Source organism: Asterias amurensis, chromosome 22, assembly GCF_032118995.1.
Source record: "Asterias amurensis chromosome 22, ASM3211899v1".
NCBI classification, from domain to species: Eukaryota; Metazoa; Echinodermata; class Asteroidea; order Forcipulatida; family Asteriidae; genus Asterias; species Asterias amurensis.
In genome coordinates this window covers 805,393-823,987 of record NC_092669.1, presented here as the reverse complement: position 1 = coordinate 823,987, position 18,595 = coordinate 805,393, and the positions used below count along the sequence as shown (strand labels likewise).

General features: G+C 37.4%; 1 protein-coding gene across 1 annotated transcript in view; it reads left to right on the top strand.

Moving 5' to 3' along the window:
* The window catches only part of LOC139953884 (CD151 antigen-like), a 42,055-nt gene that overhangs the window by 18,837 nt on the left and 4,623 nt on the right, over window positions 1-18,595 (top strand). The window contains exons 3-10 of the mRNA XM_071953476.1: window positions 884-998; window positions 12,666-12,832; window positions 13,219-13,416; window positions 14,926-15,000; window positions 16,670-16,771; window positions 17,155-17,358; window positions 17,913-17,996; window positions 18,114-18,211. Of these exons, the coding sequence (XP_071809577.1) occupies window positions 12,767-12,832; window positions 13,219-13,416; window positions 14,926-15,000; window positions 16,670-16,771; window positions 17,155-17,358; window positions 17,913-17,996; window positions 18,114-18,173 (789 nt within the window). The 5' untranslated portion in view covers window positions 884-998; window positions 12,666-12,766 and the 3' untranslated portion in view covers window positions 18,174-18,211. The remainder of the gene's footprint in view (window positions 1-883; window positions 999-12,665; window positions 12,833-13,218; window positions 13,417-14,925; window positions 15,001-16,669; window positions 16,772-17,154; window positions 17,359-17,912; window positions 17,997-18,113; window positions 18,212-18,595) is intronic.

Below are 18,595 nucleotides of genomic sequence, written 5' to 3'. Positions count from 1 at the left end.
ATAATAATATCAAAGTTTTATTAAGCGCACGTATCTACCAAACAAGGTACTCAAGGCGCTGAGTATATACAAACTTTCAGAGAGATTGCAGTGATGAATTCTGAGACCCAATATTTAACACCTTATAAGAGTTTACAAGGTGCTACCGCGCATACAGCAGCCACAGCCACGAACCCCCTCTCTTTTCGATAAGTGCACTGGGTTCTTCTACATGCGTTAGGCTTACTTAACACATTGGACTAACGGCTTTACGTCCCATCCGAAGGACGAAGCAATAAGTGTCATGGCTGGGGATTCAAACCCACACTCTGCTGATCAGAAACACCAGAGTTTGAATTCGGCCACGACACTACCCAACCATTTATTTTTTCAGGGGTGGATAGATAGAAGGTCAGGGTTGTGTAACATGATATAACAGCAAAGTTGTTGTTAAATTTCCGTGAAAAGTCTATAGATGCTGGTGTAATGTACTTTACAGACATATATGTCAGCCCTTGCTGTTGTACTCAGTATTAAAAGGCCCAGTGTTTTTTCCAAGGGCAATAAAAATCAACACATGAGGCAATAAAGGCCAAGACCAGGGCAACAAGGGCAACAACAAGGCATCAGATGCCAGGGCCTAGTTTCATATACAGCTGCTCTATGCTTAACAATGCTGTCTGCTAAGCAGAGTAGAGCAGGATACCAGTCACAAATTATACATGTGAAATAGTAGTTTGGCTGGTAACCTTATTCTGATAAGCATAATCTTGTTGTGCTTGGCTACTTTTTGTGCTTAAGCAGTTCTATGAAGTTGAGCCCTGGTCTTATGTACATTTTATGTTCGTAAATATGCAATTTTTAATCCACCATTTGATAAGAAAATACTTCTGAAATCTTTCAGGGTACACTGTGGATGTGAAGCCGTTGCTGAGGGGAGATCGTCGTCTCCATGAGGAACTGAAAGTCGTCTTTTCTTCTCAAGGAATGTTTATTTAGAGTACTACAATTTTTGTCAGGTAAGTCATCTTTTGAAAAAAAAAAATAGCTGTTGAATTACTTACCAAAATTATTCACATGATCATAACCGTAATGCACAAATCGGTAATGACCTTCTGTTTTGATGTCAGGCCTTTATCAATTTGTTTTCGTTAACTTTGTCTAGGGTAAAAACCAAAATGAGTAAGAAAGAAATACACTATGTCTTTGTTATTCATTTTGGTTTTTACCCATATACACCGATGTGTGTAAGCACTGTATACTCAGTACTTACCGGAGTTCTTCTGCGAACAAATCAAATTGGCATATTACTCCGGTGGGATTCAATCCAACGACCTTTGTTATTTTGAACCTTTTCCGACTTTTTTGGGGTACTTAGTCAAAACTGTCTCACTAAGGAAGGTTGAATGGGAGATATGGGTCGAGATCTTGTCTAGAATTACACCAGGGATATTTTGAAGGATTAACTTATCAAATATCACTTCCAAGACATTGTTTTAGTGTATATGACATCTCCCAGTGGAGTAGCAAAGCTGGTAGCTCCTCTTAAAGGTACTGGACACTATTGGTAATTAATCAAAATATATATTACCATAAAAAACTTACTGGTACTTGGTAGCGAGCAACAGAGAGCTGTTGGCAGTATAAAACATTGTGAGAAACAACTCTCTCTGAAGTAATAAAGTTTTTGAGAGAGAGGAAATTTCTCACTAAAATATTTGAACCTGTGAGAAAGACTTCATCATCATGCCTGAAGCTGTTTCACAGGCGTCTGAAAGCACACAAATTTGTGAAACAAGGGTGGTTTTTTCTGTCATTATTTTCTTGCAACTTTAATGACCAATTGAGCCCACATTTTCACAGGTTGTTATTTTATGCATATGTTGAGATACACAAGGTGGGTAGACTGGTCTTTGACTTTTACCAAACATGTCAGGGTCCTTTAAACTATGCTCAAACTCTCATGCCACAAATTTCCACAGGCTGTTTAGAAACTGAATATGATGCCCTGGTTCCGAGAAGGCTCAAACAGAGAAGCCTAGCGTTTCTAAAATCATACAATTTCACCTTCGGACTTGAATCCTTTAGGAAATTATAGGTCAACGACTAGTCCCAATTGTTTGGTGTTCAGAAATACACACATGAAACCACGGGAGGTGAAAATGGTAGGCAGCTAAATTCAGAACCGTCTTAAAGGAGTGGTAGAAGGAAGGTCAGGATTTTAAAAATCTTGACTTGGCGTTAAAGAGACTTTGTCCCGGCTTTGTCTTGTGTCTGGCTGTCATCAGGCTTACTTGCCTCCATGCCCTTGTCTATGGCCTTTGTGTGTATTTGCGTTGGTTTATGAAAAACGAAACCACCTTTTGAAATGAAAGTTTCACAGGTTAGTTTTATTGTATTATAAGGTCTCTTAATAACCCATGACCCAATGCACCCACAGCAAGTGCCAGTGTGCCCTGTGCTTTTGCTGTCCTCTGCAAGGTTTCAATGCAAATTGACATTTTGCCCCCAACAGAAGTGCCCCTTATCAGAGGGAAATTACTGTGCCCTTTCAGGAGTCTGGAGTGTCTATATATTATTTATATAGGATTAAAACAATCAAACAGTTCCCCAAAACAAACGTATACTTTCCATCGTAGTAAACTTGCAAGTACAACCATGGGTAAACTCTTTTGTGGGAGTGTTGGCTCTGAAAAGAGCCGGTGTGGTCTTGACGTTTCAAACAGTATACTCTGCTCCTTTTAAGAAGAAAGCTGTATACTTTCCCTTTAATGCTGTGTTTTATTGAACCACGGTCTGCACTGTCCCTTTAAACACACCCTATCCTCTCCGAGTGGATCCCTCTTGCACAGTATACTCTGCTCCTCTTCAGGAGAAAGCTATATACTTTCCCTTTAATGCCGCGTTTTGACGGGACCACGTCTTGACTGAACCACATCTGCACTGTCCCTTTAATCACACCCTATCCTCTTGGAGTGGATCCTGCTTCTTACACAGCCTGGAGGTCCACCCCTTGCTAAACAGATAATCTGCCTGAAAGGTTAGGGCTGTTGGAGGCTAATAGAGAGAAATGATCAGATGCTAAGATTATTATGAAGAGATGGAATTCCATTCAGTGAAGAGGGAAGCTGGTCTGGAGTGTCTGGTGAAAGGTGTAAGTGGACACTGTGGCCAATTTGTATTGGTTTTAAGTTGGAGTGGTCATCTGAGGGGTCAGCGGTCGTCTGAGGGGTCAGCGGAGATCTGCTTAGATCATTGAAATTTCTTGATGAGCCTCTCAGAAAGAGACCAACACTGTTTCCTTCTGTGTTACCTTTTGATGAGAGAGTTCAGTTGAATTGAAAGATTTCGTTTGAAAGTGATATTTTTTCTTAGCTCATTCAAATTTCTTGGTGAGCATCTCAGACAGACTAATGATTGTGCTGTTGCCTCTAAGCTAGTTGACTTCTGTTGTGTTTTTTGGTAGTTTGGTGAGTGTTTATTTAATGGGAGAATTCATTTTATAGGTTTTTTTTTAGCGTGTTCATTTCTAAATGTTCTTAGCTAATTAAAATTTCTTTTCATTGTCCAATACATGTAGACCTGTACTAATTGTGTTGTTGTCTTAAAGCTAGTTGCCTCTGTATTGTTTTTGTTGTGTTTGATTGGTTTGTTTCTTGGGAAAGTTCATTTGGTAGATTCATTTGAGAGCGGCTACTCTAGAGGTTCTTAGACCATTGAAATGTCTTGATGACTAAGAGTAAGAGTCTGAGACCAAGGCTTTTCTGTTGCCTTTTTCTTAATTAGCTCATGGTAGCTTTTTATATGATGGGTTTATTGGGTGTAAGCGTAATTGGGTGATGTCATTTTTGTGGAGACAGCTCTCAACGTTTGACCATGGAGGTAGGAAATTAGATCTTGAATTAATTTTCTTCATGGTTAAAGAAGGTTTTGTTTAGGATACTCGTCAAGGCTCAAATTGTATACTGGAGGACAGGCCACAAGGCTTATAGTTTTAGTGTTAGACGGTGAACTTGTGACTGGACAAGACCAGTGTTTTGCAATTGAATAAAAGGCTTCATGAACCCCTAAATCTGCCTCTCAGATTTCTAAGAAACCCCTCAAATCTGTCTTTCAGATTTCTAAGAAACCCCTCAAATCTGCCTCTCAAATTTGTTTAAGGAACCCCCAAATCTGCCTCTCAGATTTGTTTTAGGAACCCCCAAATCTGCCTCTCAGATTTGTTTAAGGAACCCCCAAATCTGCCTCTCAGATTTGTTTAAGGAACCCCCAAATCTGCCTCTCAGATTTGTTTAAGGAACCCCAAGTAAGAAATCCCAAAATGTGCCTCTCAGATTTGTTTAAGGAACCCCAAAAATAATGTGCCTCTCAGATTTGTTTAAGGAACCCCTAAATCGGACTCTTTGATTTGTTCCAGGTCAGTTAACTTCAGTAATGTGCCATGTAATTAGGCCATCTTGCTCAGAAGGAAACAAGAACAGTATCTAACTGTTCTACTTTGCAGTAATTCATACATTACCAGTCTGTCAGCACTTGATGATTTGCTGCAATTTACTTTGATTTAAGTACATTGCCGCCACGGGATAAATTTACATGGGGGAAGATTCTTCTGCTGTGCCAACATAGACGTTTACTTGAGTAATATAGTGTGACTGGAAATCCATTCTGACTTTTAAGGTAGACTGATACATAGTCTTGGAATGGAGGAATTGTGTTTGTAATGCAATTTTTACTCCATTTGCTTCTTTTTTTAACTGTTATCAAATTGCTGTTTCTGCTCGTGTTTTGATTCTGTATTATAATGTATTTTTACTGTACAGCGTTTGAAACGGTGTAAAAGCGCAATTAAAGGGACACGTTGCCATGGATAGGGCATGGATCGGGCGAGTTGGTCAATGAAAAGTGTTCGAAACCGTTTGTTATGAAATGCATATGGTTAGATTATAGATAGATATTTTTGAAGTAGAATATAATGATCCAAACAAATATGCCTGGAAATTGAATGGTTTTCCTTTTATTTTGCGAAGTAACATGGTCGGCCAATTTGTGGAGGCAATTCATGACACCTTTGGAAGCAGAAGGATACAAGAAAGGTTGAGGACATTTTAATAACTCCTTATAAAACCCCACCCAGGTGGTCCAATAAGAGAGTCACTGAACTCTACCCAAGATGATCAATCAAAATGACTAATAATATCTAGCCTTGATATGTACCAGCACTGCTACATGTTTATTGACACGCAATGTTGATAACTAGCACTTGATTGGGTTAGTCACGCCCCAGTGATTTCTAGAATCACTAATGAGTACGATGGTCATTAGGGATCTGAAGTACAATGTATCAAGTTTTATGGGGAGGAGTCATGGCTAGTACATGTATGAGGGGAGGTAGGCTAAATAAGTAGGGTCCTGGCAACAGAATGGGCGTTGCTGAAATGAAATTTAATGAATGTTTTTTTTGGGTTGGGTAGGGAGCAGTGAGAGAGTTTGTGACTCAGGCTAATGATACCGAAATCTGGTACTGGTAGGCAGTGTTTATGGGGCAAATCATGGACGTTATGTGGGTAGGTAGCCTGGTATGGTCCTGGTAGGGTAGCCTGGTATGGTCCTGGTAGTAGGTTGTTTCTATGAAGGCTGCTGAAATGAAATGCACTGGATGTTTTTTGGAAGGATAGGGAGAAGTCAGAGAATTTGGACAGATGCTACTGAGGCCAAAGGCTGGTAGGGTCCTGGTAGGCAGTGTTTAAGGTGGCGAGTCATCCACATTATGTGGGTATGGTCGCTGGTAGGATTGGCATGGGGATGAGCTTCCAGGAAAAATTTCAAAAGAAACATTCACAAAAACGGCAAGAAATCAAACTCTTTCTTTTTGGTACAATCTTTCGCCGCAAAACAAATTTTCAAAGAAATAAAAAAAAATCACTCATTTAAAATATGTGAGTTACTTAAAGGGCAATCCAAGCAAAGAAGATTGGAAACAATCCTCTCTTCAGAAATTTGTACCATCCCTTTAAGATGGTAAATTGGTATGTGTGCCACGTCCAAACATCAGACATAAATCGCCGTGATCTTCACTTTGCCCACTACGGGGGAAACTACGTCAACAAGAAAGTATAAAAATAGACACGGCAGACATATGTATGTGACGTACAACGTACGTATGTAAATGTTTATGATTACATTACACTCGCTGTAGAGCAATTTGTCAAGTTATTTTAACTCTACGTGTTATCGTTTGTTGGTATTGCAAATCGTTTCCTATATTAGAAATGACAACCAATTCCTTGTATAGTGTTCAGATTGGTACCTAGGTATCAAGATTTTCAAGTATTTTTTCCTGGAGAAACCTGTGAAGAGGGGAAAAAAAAAAATGGAAGTCAAGTCTTAGATGTCAGGGAAAACCTAAGATAAATATTCCAGGGAAACCCATGTAGTCATGGGCCCAATTTCATAGAGCTGCTAAGCAAACAAATTTGCTTAGCATTAAATTCTTGCCTTGATAAAAAAAGGGTTACCAACCAAATTTCCACGTGATTTTCAGCTGAATACCAGTAACAAGCAATATGCAACAAATAGATATTTGGTTGATAATCCTGTTATTATCAAGGAAGAAATTTCATGCTAAGCAAATTTTTGTGCGAAGCAGCTCTATGAAATACTTAGTCGCCACACATTGCCACGGTGATATGACGTCACATGTTTGTACTCTTGACTCCTTCATTCTCCAAAGCTTTTGATCCAATTGAATTCCTCTCACTCTCTCCCTCTTTCTACCAGTGCCGTTCCTAATGCCCAAAACACCCGTTGACATTCTCCGAAAGCCGAGTTGTAATTCAGATAAAGTTCTGCCGTCTCATTTAATGTTGTCATTTTGGACTCAGTATGTGAACTTTTGTCATGGGTAAAAGAAAAAAGTTTGTCGACCCATCAAATGGTCAGTGCACTCTCTCATGGAAATTAGAAACTTATTCCTGGCAAATCGCGAAAGTATTTCCAGCAAGTATTTAATTGATTTGTATACTTATAAATAATCACCTATGATCTAAGAATAGACCTGCTCAAGGTCTAGTGATAAAAAAAACATTTTTAAATATTTCTAAAAGTAGAACAGATTTATAAAAATGGAATTGATTTTTTGTACCCTTATTTTACCATCAGGCCTGGGGTTACATCAGCCATGGCCTCTATTGCTGCTGGTCTTTGCCTTGGTACCCCTTCAAAAGATTTTCACAAAAAATAGATTTTACCTTTAGTTGTAGTTTTAAAATGTTATGTTTGTGTGTTTTTTTTTTTTTTGAAAAGCCTCATGAGATTGAGATTCTTAGAATTGTTTCCCCTTCACTTCAAACTATCTGGGAAAACATTTAGGGCAAAATTTATTATGATCTGCTGTAAGCCACTTGACCTGCAACCTCAAGCCAAACTTTGATGGATTTCTTTAAGAAAGAAACTTCTTGACTTCAAGGTGAAAGCCAGCAATGTAACTTTGGTTTACTTTGAACATGGAGGAAAGTATTTTGAACGAGCTGAAAAAGTATGGACCTCAGTGAAATTTGTGGTTGTTATACCAAAAAAGGGGTGCAAATGTCGTTGCAAACCTTTATTTAGGAAAAAATTTGATTTTTAGCTGGGATCGTAAGTTTCATTTGAGAGAAAGGTTACCCAACATGTCTGGAATTACTCCTTGGTTGCCCTGGTCTTGATCCTGGTTCCCTCATCAAAATTATCAAACAGACTTTAAGATTTTCGAAATGGAAGCGCCCTTTTCAAACTGAAAAATGCCTTGCCCTCTCCATAAAAAAGTTCTTGCTCTATGCCCTCTCCGAAATGATAGTCCAGGTCTGGATTTGTCATTATTTTTTTTTTCTTTGAAAGAGGGGGGGGGGGGGGGGTGCAGGTGGGAGGGGTTTAGTAGTACCAGTTGTCACATGCTGGTGACTGGTCTTAGTAAGTGTTTTAACAGGTTGTATGTTTACACACCCTCTTCATTTGGCCCAGGCAGTGCTCCTCTGCACATGACCCCAGTGCTTTAGAGGTCAAACCACTTGGGGGTAAACTGTCCTTTTAGTAACACTAACAACCAGTTGTTGATTACTGGCTGGTTCTGGTGTTTGGGCAAAGCGGAAATCCTTGACGTTGGTCGGACAGTAAATCATCAGAAAGGGTAATTCTTCACGATATTTATTTTATTTTAAAGACCTTTCTGTTTTCTTGTCAGCGATCTGATAGCTTGTTCATGCTGTAATAAATGTATGAGTAACACAAGGTGTCACACAGAAATGATAAGTGAAAGTTTCAGTATGTTGTCTTGTGTTTTATTGAGAACTTTGAAGCCGTTCAACTTCTTCTTCTTACCAGTCCATCATCTAGCTACTCTTGAAATGTTTGGCTAGGATTAGGCACATCTCACAGCCTTCTTGTTTGCTGCCATCAGGTCTACCAGCACTGCTCCCTTTTTACCGATTTAGTTTATTCAGTTATTGCCATTGTTGTTTCATTTCCTACTCGGTAGAAACATCAAAATCATCAGGGTTTTCCAGGTTTAGAAGCTAGGTTATTGGGCCAATACATATAGTCCCCTCCCCCTTTTTTACAATTTTTAAATTTGTTAGTATTTAATGCCCCAAAGCTTTGACAAATCCTTGGGAGAACAAATACCCAACCCCTTACCCCTTCCAAATATTATATCAAGATTATTACTCAGATTAACAGTCATAACTCAACCAGTGATCCCAAATAATCTTGTCTTACCTCAGAAACACTACTCACAGCTTTGTAAACCCACCCAGGTTGCTCCCTCGGGGGTGAGTCTGCTGATCATCATCCACCCTTCATCCATCTTGCCACACCTAACACAATTCCTGTTAATTAATTGGCTTCAATGACCAGGATGTTCCTTATTTAAGAGGTTTTAAAAAGAAAAAATCCTCCAGAATGCAACTACTTATTTCATGAGGTCCCTGGGGTCAATGAACTCTTCCAAAGCAGATCCCTAAATTTGGAATGCTATATTTTCATAACTTTGTGTTGAGCAAACAAAAATTAACTAGAGTGGGACTTGAACCGAACCTCCAGATTAACAAGCTGTCACTCTACCAATTGAGCAATTAAGCTTAAATGTTGTCCCTTGGCTCACTTTCATAGGATGCCTGTCAAAGAGTAGACGGTGCATTTGACATTGTTTTTTGGCTGGTTTCCTTATTCTGGTAAGTATACTTTTTTTTTGTGATGAAGTACTTCTTCAGCTCTGAGGCTCTATGAAATTGGAACCTGGTATGAAATAGAAACCTGCTTAGCGCTGTTCTTCAAGCAGAAAAACATATGCTAACAGGCTTTATTAAATTACCCCTCAACATTTTTGAGAATTATTCCCAAAGATGGATTCTGGCCATTTGCCAGCGACTGGAATTGGTTTTAAGAGTCACTGCTAGAATGAAACGGGCAATAAATTTAAGTCGTCCTTTGAGACCAGAAATTCTGCATCTCTTTTGTGACCTCTGACATTTGTGGTTGTAAACTACAAGGTATTTAACATACCAACAATCCTCAGTGGATTTAAAAACAGTAGATTAAAGACACTGAACACTATTGGTTTATTGTCAAAGACCAGTCTTCTCACTTGGTGTGTCTCAACATATGCATAAAATAACAAATCTGTGAAAATTTGGACTCAATTGGTCATTGAAGTTGAAAGAGAATAATGAAAGAAAAAACACCGTTGTTACACAACTTTGTGTGCATTCAGATGCCTAACAATAGGCTTCAGGCCTGAAATTTGAAGCCATTTATTATTTGAGTGAGAAATTACCTCTGTCTCAAAAACTATGTTACTTCAGAATCAGCCATTTCTCACAATATATACTATCAGCAGCTCCCCATTACTTGTTACCAAGTAAGTTTTTATGCTAACAATTATTTTGAGTAATTACCAATAGTGTCCACTGCCTTCAAGGATTTGACCACAAATCTTAGATCCACATCTGTTATCAAACTATCCCTTGTGCATTTGTGGTTGGATTGGTTTAAAGGCAGTGGACACTATTGGTAATTACTCAAAATAATTGTTAGCATAAAACCTTACTTGGTGACGAGTAATGGGGAGAGGTTGATTGTATAAAACATTGTGAGAAACAGCTCCCTCTGAAGTGCCATAGTTTTCGAGAAAGAAGTTATTTTTCCACGAATTTGATTTCGAGACGTCAGATTTAGAACTTGAGGCCTCGAAATCAACCATCTAAACGCACACAACTTCGTGTGACAAGGGCGTTTTTTCTTTCATTATTATCTCGCAAGTTTGATAACCGATTGAGCTCAAATTTTCACAGGTTAGTTATTTTATGCATATGTTGAGGTACAATCTTTGACAATTACCAATAGTGTCCACTGCCTTTAAACATCTTGTCGCACAGTAACCTTCCTCGCCCAAGATAACAATTTAACCTTCCCCTAAGGCTGTGAAATCAATTTTTTCCCTTTTTTTATCGAAACTGAAATGATACAAATGGACTCCAATTTCATGCAATATAACACTCCATATGAGTTCCAGCTGTGTAGGGAACCAGCCATTACCGTCAACCTTGTTCTCGATGACTCTTGAAAATGCATTCTCAAGGGTACTTAACACTGCATGGGGTCCCTGGCAGGACTGTCTGAGAACAAGTCTGCAATACTTTAAAGGGGCAGCAGACTGAGGTTGTTTTCAAATTAGTGGATGTGACTGCGGCTGTGGCTTGATCACCATGGTTACATTTGTTGAAGCATAGGCTGGCTATACCAATATCAGCCACAGCCATTAACATTGACATGGCTAATAAAATGCAAAGTATACCTTTGGTTTTTTGAATCTTATGATTGTTTCAATAAGACTTTAGATTGATATGAAAATCTCATTTCAAAATGTGGTAGCGTTTTTGAGATATTGCTGAAAATCTGGAGAGGTTTTGTCCATGCAGGAAGAAAAATCCATAATTGGGATACACAATCTGAGAAACAGGAAATATTTCTCAGATTGGAATGGTTTTTGAATCCTTCTCTCTAAAATCACATTCCTTTCACGGCAATTGTTTCTGAAAATGTTATAAAGCTTCAGTGCTTCCAACAAAAACTTAGGTTTTTAAGCGCACTAATTTTTGGAGTAATTCCCAAATGTTCGTGGTACCCTAATAGTAGAACATCCGTAAATGTGTTGTTGGGATCACACAGCTGGGTTGGATTTCTTAAAGAGCTGAGATTGATCTTAATTGTGTATCAATCCTCATCCCTAAGGGAAGTGTGATGTCACAATACAAATCACTATGGCGATACTGACAAACTCATCTTAAGATGAATCTTAGTGTTTTGTGAAATTAAAGGGAGGGTATACTTTTGGTAATTGTCTAAGACCAGCCCTCTCACTTGGTGTATCTCAACATATGCGTAAAATAACAAACCTGTGAAAGTTTGAGCTCAATTGGTCATCGAAGCTGGGAGAAAATGATGAAAGAAAAAACACCCTTGTTGGACGAATTTGTGTGCTTTCAGATAGGAATAAAAGGCTCGTGAGAAATGACCTCTATTTCAAAATCTATGCTACTTCAGAGGGAGCCGTTTCTCACAATGTTTGATACTATCAACAGCTCTCCAATGCTCGTTACCAAGTCGGTTTTTAAGTTAATATTTGTTTTGAGTAATTACCAAACGTGTACCTTCCCTTTAAGCCGAGGTATTCCAGCTCTATTTTTGCACTATTGACTCTCTTCTGACAAATATTTGATTCTTTCACTTTACAAGAACAATAAACATTTCCTGTGTTGTTTGTTGCTTGTACATTCAGTCTGTATTTGAACTTGAGAAACCTTTCCCTCTAGCAGGCTTCTAAACTCCGCTGCAAATAAAAGAAAAAGTTCAAAGTTCTTGTGAACTCTCTCGCAGAACCTTGTTTGTCTCAAGAGTGATGCAGTTTAGTTGAAATGAGAAATTTCCGGGGGCTAGTTGTTGTCGAGGTGTGAGGGTTTGACAAATTAAAACACTTAGGCTGTGTTCCTCTATCCCTGGGCGCACCTGTCCTGTATTGTACACTGGTTATCACCAGTCACTATGTAACACATGTCTCTTTTTATGGATGGTAAACGTTCATCAGACCCAGGTTCATAGAGCTGCTTGAGCAGAGGAAGTACATGTATAGCTAAGCGCAACAAAATTGTGGTTACCAGCCAAACTACCATCTCGCATGTACAATTTGTGACTGATCACCCATTCATTTCTGCTTAGCAGAAACTTGTCAAGCAATATGTTTTGCTTTAAGCAGGTTTATGAAATTTTGCTAAAGGCATCTTCTTCCAAGAAGATGGGGTACATACCTAGGACTTGAAGTTTGCTCTTGAAGAGATACAGCTCTTTTCCTCTGGTAAAGGGCACTTCAGTGAGGACAAATTTAATTTCTATTGGAACTTTGCAAAGGGCACCCCAGCAAAAGTAATCGAGGCCTGGGAACATATAGCATGTCAAATGTTGAAGAAATAACTGTTACAATCATCATCATCAAATCAAGCAACTGCGGACATTTCTGACAACGGCTCTCCACTGGTCTTTTTGCTCCAAAGAAAACTTTATTATAAATCTAGCAGGTTTATGTTTTTGAAGTTTTTCCATCTTACAAGCAAGGTTTAACCATAATGTTTGTTTCTTTCTGTTCTTTTTTTCTACAGAGACTTGAAGCGACAAGAGTGCAATATCACACCTTGGGGAAGACTCGTTCCTCCCTTAGTAACTATTTCCATAGCAACAGTAACAGGGTCACAACTTCACCATGGCAACTACAACATGTGGTACATGTTCAAAGATAGTACTTTTCATAGTCAACTTTGTTTTTTGGGTGAGTATATTATTAAAAATTATAATTTGCTGATGTTGAATGTTTGATAATTTTGTGTGTAATTTGTTTTTTATTAAAAAAGGAATTGCGCTGTTTTAAGCTAAAATGTAAAACTGTTCTTACACCGCGTTTTGCGTAAATCTGTGCGTCAAGTTTGCTTAAATATAAATTTGTTTTTACACACGATCAAATTGGATAGAGGATGCAGAAGGATTTTTTTTCTGTATTCCTTTCGTCGTCTTGTTGGATAGGGGATGCAAAAGCGCTACATTTTTCCGTAACCCATTTGCACTGATGGGAGAGCTAGTATTGATCCAAGTTAACCTCTGTTGTACTTTTATATTCCCGTTGTTTTGATTAATGTTCTTGTTGTTTTTTCTCCGCAGCTGAGCGGCATCGCAGTACTAGGACTTGGAATTTGGGTCAGCATCGACCGGAACACATTGGACTTTCTTAGATTGTTTGACTTTCCCATCTTACGCAACTTGGGCTTTGCTATGATTGGTATCGGATTCTTCGTCACGATACTTGGGTTTATAGGATGCTTCGGGGCTTGTCATGAGTCAAAATGTATGCTGTGGACTGTAAGTATGACATTTGTAACCCCGCTACCCTTTACGACCCCCCTTATCCCTCAAACCTCACCCTCAAGCCCCGCCCCTCAAACCTCTCCCTTCTCTTCAGAAATGTATTTTCTCATGATTTTCTCAAACTTGCATCTTGTCCTGATTTTACGTAACTCAATAACTTTGTTTTACATTATTGTGCATATAATTTATGTTGATTTTGCTTATAATTATTTACATGTATTTTGCATAACTTATAAATTCAAATGTTCATATCATTGCATAATGTGTGTGTTAACTTTGCATAAATTTACATTGTTTTGCATACCTCAATATTTCCATTCTTTTGTACTGCATATTTATGATGATTTTGCATATATTTACATGTATTTTGCATAATTTACTGTATCTTGATTTGATATACTATATGGTAAGATTGTCTTCATCCTTTGTATTTTGCATCAGTTTATTTTATCAATCTTGTCTGCCTAACATTTCTTCCATTTGTCATCACAGTCTTAGAATTGAAAAACATTTATAATGCTGAATTTTTTATCAGTATGATTTTGTTTGTATTATTTTGTATATTATTTGTGATTTTGTAATATTGAAACTAGTTTGTTACTATTCTATGACTTGTTTCACTTGTGTTTCCTTGTTTATAAATAAATTTAACCCATTGTTTGTAGGCCTACTTTATATTTAGAAAAACCAAGACCTTTTCTTCATGAACCAAATTACTCAATAATACTTCCTTTTTTTGGTGGGCTTAGAAAAACAAAAACCAGCGCAACATCGTGATGGTTTTGCTGCGTATTCCAGAATTTAACTTCCAGTTGGGAAGTATTTGAAATTTAATTTGAAGTACTGATCTGAAATCAGGAATTTACTTCAAAAACGTTTGCTTTGAAAGTGTTTGCAGAATACAGAAATTGTTTACTTGGCATCAAAACAAAGGAAGTCTGAAATAACAAAGGGATATTATATCTCAAACAGTTTGTTCCTGTCTGAAGAAATGTGAAAAACTGACAGTGTTAGCTCAGGTCAGGGTTTTTGTTTTGTCTTTGGCAAAAATCAGATTTTATGTTTAACAAAGCCTTCATCTCCTGAACATGTTCTTTTATCCAATGACCAAAGATCATGCCTGTTATAAATATTCCCACAGATTTTATTATTTTTTAATAGAATGCTATTTTCATATCACATGTTAGGAAAAACATTTTTTGTAAATTTTATTATTTATGTGTCTGTTTTCTGTTTATCTATTTCGAAATGTTCCCATAGATTTTCTTATTTTGTAATCAAAGACCCTTTCCATTTCAAGAAGGGAAAACCCTTTAGAGTTAAGCACTCTTACACATGTCTGTTTTCTGTATTTTTAGGCCTAGTATTTCAAGTATTCATAACATTTTAAAGCATTGTTTATTTGAACTGTTCACCTCCGTAGGATGTGGCTTCGCACCGAAGGAGGTGGGGAGGGAAATACTAAAATTATAATTACTGATAACTTCCTTTTCTTTATGACAGTATTTTGTCTGCGTTTTGTTCCTGATCCTGGCTGAAATAGTCTGCATAGCTTTAACCTTCTCTTATACCCAAGAGGTAAGTATGTATAAAAAATAAAAAATAAAATTATAATAAAATAATAATAATATTCGGTTTTTATATAATTTCACACCCCTAAAGGGGGGGGGGGGGCCTCTCAAAGCGCTCAGTATTTTTTCCTGCAAGGTATGTGGAGCTTTGTCTTGAACTATAAGACCTTTTCCTTTAAAGGCAGTGGAATGGACACTATTTGTAATTTCTCAAAATAATTATTAGCATAAAAACCTTACTTGGTAACTAGTAATGGGGAGAGGTTGATGGTATAAAACATTGTGAGAAACGGCTCCCTCTGAAGTAACATAGATTTCCAGAAAGAAGTAATTTTCCACGAACTTGATTTCGAGACTTCAGAATTAGATTTTGAGGTCTCGAAATCAAGCACTGAAAGCACACAACTTCGTGTAAAAACTTTGACGACAAATTGAGCTGAAACTTTCACAGGTGTGTTATTTTATGCATACGTTGAGATACACCAAGGGAGAAGACTGGTCACTGACAATTACCAATAGTGTTCAATCCAAAAGAATTCCTGTTTGTTTTACTGTACTGTGCATCAGAAATCTCCCCTTCAATACACTTTTTTATATTTATTTTTTTCTCTCTCCATATATTTTACCGATTTTATGATAATAGTCCTCAAGGATTCAACACTGAAACTTAATGATCCTGCCCTTGAGTTTATGGGAAAAAATTTAATGTGCTGCCATAGAAACATCGTTAAGTATCCGGTCTATTTTCATGCTCTCTTGTCTCCAATATTTTTCCCGTCTAAAATTAGCTTTTATCAGCCTTGCAAAAACAAAGAAAAACCTTTTGAATTCTGGGGTTGATTCTGTTTCATAGCCTTGATGTGGTGAACTATAATTCTATCTTTGCCTGGCACACTTTATTTATATGCATTATTTATTATCTGTGTCATTTTTCTGTTGTCTGGAGAAAAGCTGGTTTTGTATTTTTGATTAGCCAAAGCGTTTTTCATGCTAAGCAATTTTTGTGTATGTATACATGCTTTATGATATTAGGACTGGGTCACGAACATTCCAAATTGATAATGGTGTACCCCTATGTATGATTGAATGTTTCCTTCTGTGGCGGTGCGTTAAGATTGTGCCTGCAGGAACTCCAGTCCCTGCTGCGACCCTTTTGTTTACTTTGCATTCACATTGTGCAAAGAGAATTCAGAACAAAAATTATTCAACTGTAAGATTGGCAAACTTAGTGGTTTTCTTGGTGTGACTGTCTGCTGCCCCCTAGTGTCAGATAATAAAGAGGTGCACAGCCTTTAATCATGGGTACATTTTCTGTTACAAAGACAACAAACATACAACAGATAAATATTAAGTAACTCTCTGAAGATCTGGAATTCGACAAACTCAATAACTTTTTATTCCCCATTGACGCAGCGATTGGTAAGTGATTATAAATAACATTGAGAAAAGTGCTACATCAATGGTTTTCAAATTGTTGTTCATAAAATGGACTTGAAAAAAAAAGTATAACCATGATTTTTATTCAGAAACAATTTGAACCTGTGTTTTCTCTTAGGTTTTATTTAATAACTGTATGGATTTTAATGTGTTTTTTTTTTCAATTGTAAAGCGCACCGGAGCATGTTTCATTATAGGGCGCTCTATAAATTGCCATTATTTTTCTTTTCTTTTCTAAGGTGAAAGATTTTGTGAAGGGGCAAATGTATAGCTCACTTATACAAGACTATAGCACTACTCGAAATGGTTTTGTCAAAGCAGTGGATGGTATGCAAGCTCAGGTAAGAGGTTTGATAGAAGGTGTTAAATCTTCCTCAGGTATTGGGTTAAACAGTTACAGCTTATGATTGGTCAGTTTTGGGGTGTGTGTGTTAATACTTAACAATGAGGGCGCTATTCTTTGATGTCACAAGAAGCCCATTAAAATCTACTATGGAATAAAAACCAAACTTGCTTTCCTTATTTTAACATCCTTTAAGCTTTAAGTATGATTATTGTGAAAGTGAATTTAATTGAAACTAAATTGAAATAGAAACAAAGAACTGGAAACTTGTAGACAACTTTTTTTGCTGTAATAAACTAAACTAAAACTTATTTTCTTCTTGTAGTTGATGCTATGTTTTCTACATGTACTTGTAGTTGATGCTTTGTTTTCTACTTGTAGTTAATGTGTTGCGGAAACTCTAACCATCTTGACTGGCAACATAGTCAATGGTACAACGAAGTGAAAAATGCTGAGAACCGAGGCTATAACAACACAGTCCCAGATTCTTGCTGCGTACGAGACCTCGCAGATGATGGAGAGTACACTATTAAGGACCGGCAAAAATGCCAAGGTTCTGATCCATCTGAATACAGATTCCAACAGGTAAGAACAAGAAGGAAACCAAACTAGAGCTTAGTGTTCTGAAACTGCTTCCTTTAAAGGGTTTGGGTACTTTTTGTATGACACAAAAGACAAGCATCTACAGTTTTTCATTTTACTTATATGGTTTACCTAAAATGATAGTAGAAAGCTACCCTTGAAATTTTCTTTCTAAGGTGTTGTACGTTTTGAGAAATAAGTAATACCCAACAAATATTTTAGTATGTACAACAGACTTAAATGTGACTCTTCTGAAAACATTGTTCTATGATTTTCACTTTTGTCTCAAAAAACTTAAAGATGAATGAAGCTAAAACTTCTTCAGGTAAATTAAATTACATACATCTTCATTCCAGTGAGTGGGGATGAGAGTTAAGGCCCAGTCCCACTGCAGCGATAACGAGAACGATAACGATAACGATGCCAAGAGAACGCATTCTATTGGTTGAATGAGCGTGTGCGTATTCTGCATGGAGCAATTCAACCAACAGAACGCGTTCTCTTTGTTCAGCTAAATTGGGTCAATTGTTAACCTATTGTTTGTTTCTTCTTTATAGGGTTGCTATGACGCCCTGTATGGGACTTTTTTTGAGTACATCTGGTTATTAGGAGGAATCTGTATCGGGATTGCAGTATTACAGGTCAGTAACTATGGTAACCCTTTCTTAAAACGATATTAAAATAGTGTCGAAACGTGAGGCCATTAACAATTTTAATGCAATAATTTAATTTTCTTCTGTTTTCCTTTCTGTTGACAGGTTCTTATATTGATAGTCACCGTTTTCTTGTTAAGAAACCTCACTGATGACTACGACTAAAGCACAATTTGAACGCAGATTACAAAAAGATTTAAAAGGTAAATTGATATAAGATTAGAAAAAGATAAAAAGGTAAATTAATTAAAGATTAAAAAAGATTAAAAGTTAATAAATTCAATATTTGTGTTGTATGGACTAGAGTGGATGCATTGTGCCATTCTGCAATAATAAAGATCTCGGCAGTATTGCCAAGCTCAGACCTACGCGAGCAGTACTTAGAATGCGCGCGCATGCTCAGAGTCTAAAAAAGATCGTTATGTTTGTTGACGCTAGCGTCTCAAAAGTATCCACACCATACACACCTAGTTTTGTGAACAGTGTGAACAGTTATGCCGCCCTACAAAACCTGTCAAGTTGACTGGTTTCAACGGGTTAGTCAACCCAATGGAAAATGTGGCCGAGTGTAGGTTGTTGAAGTGGAT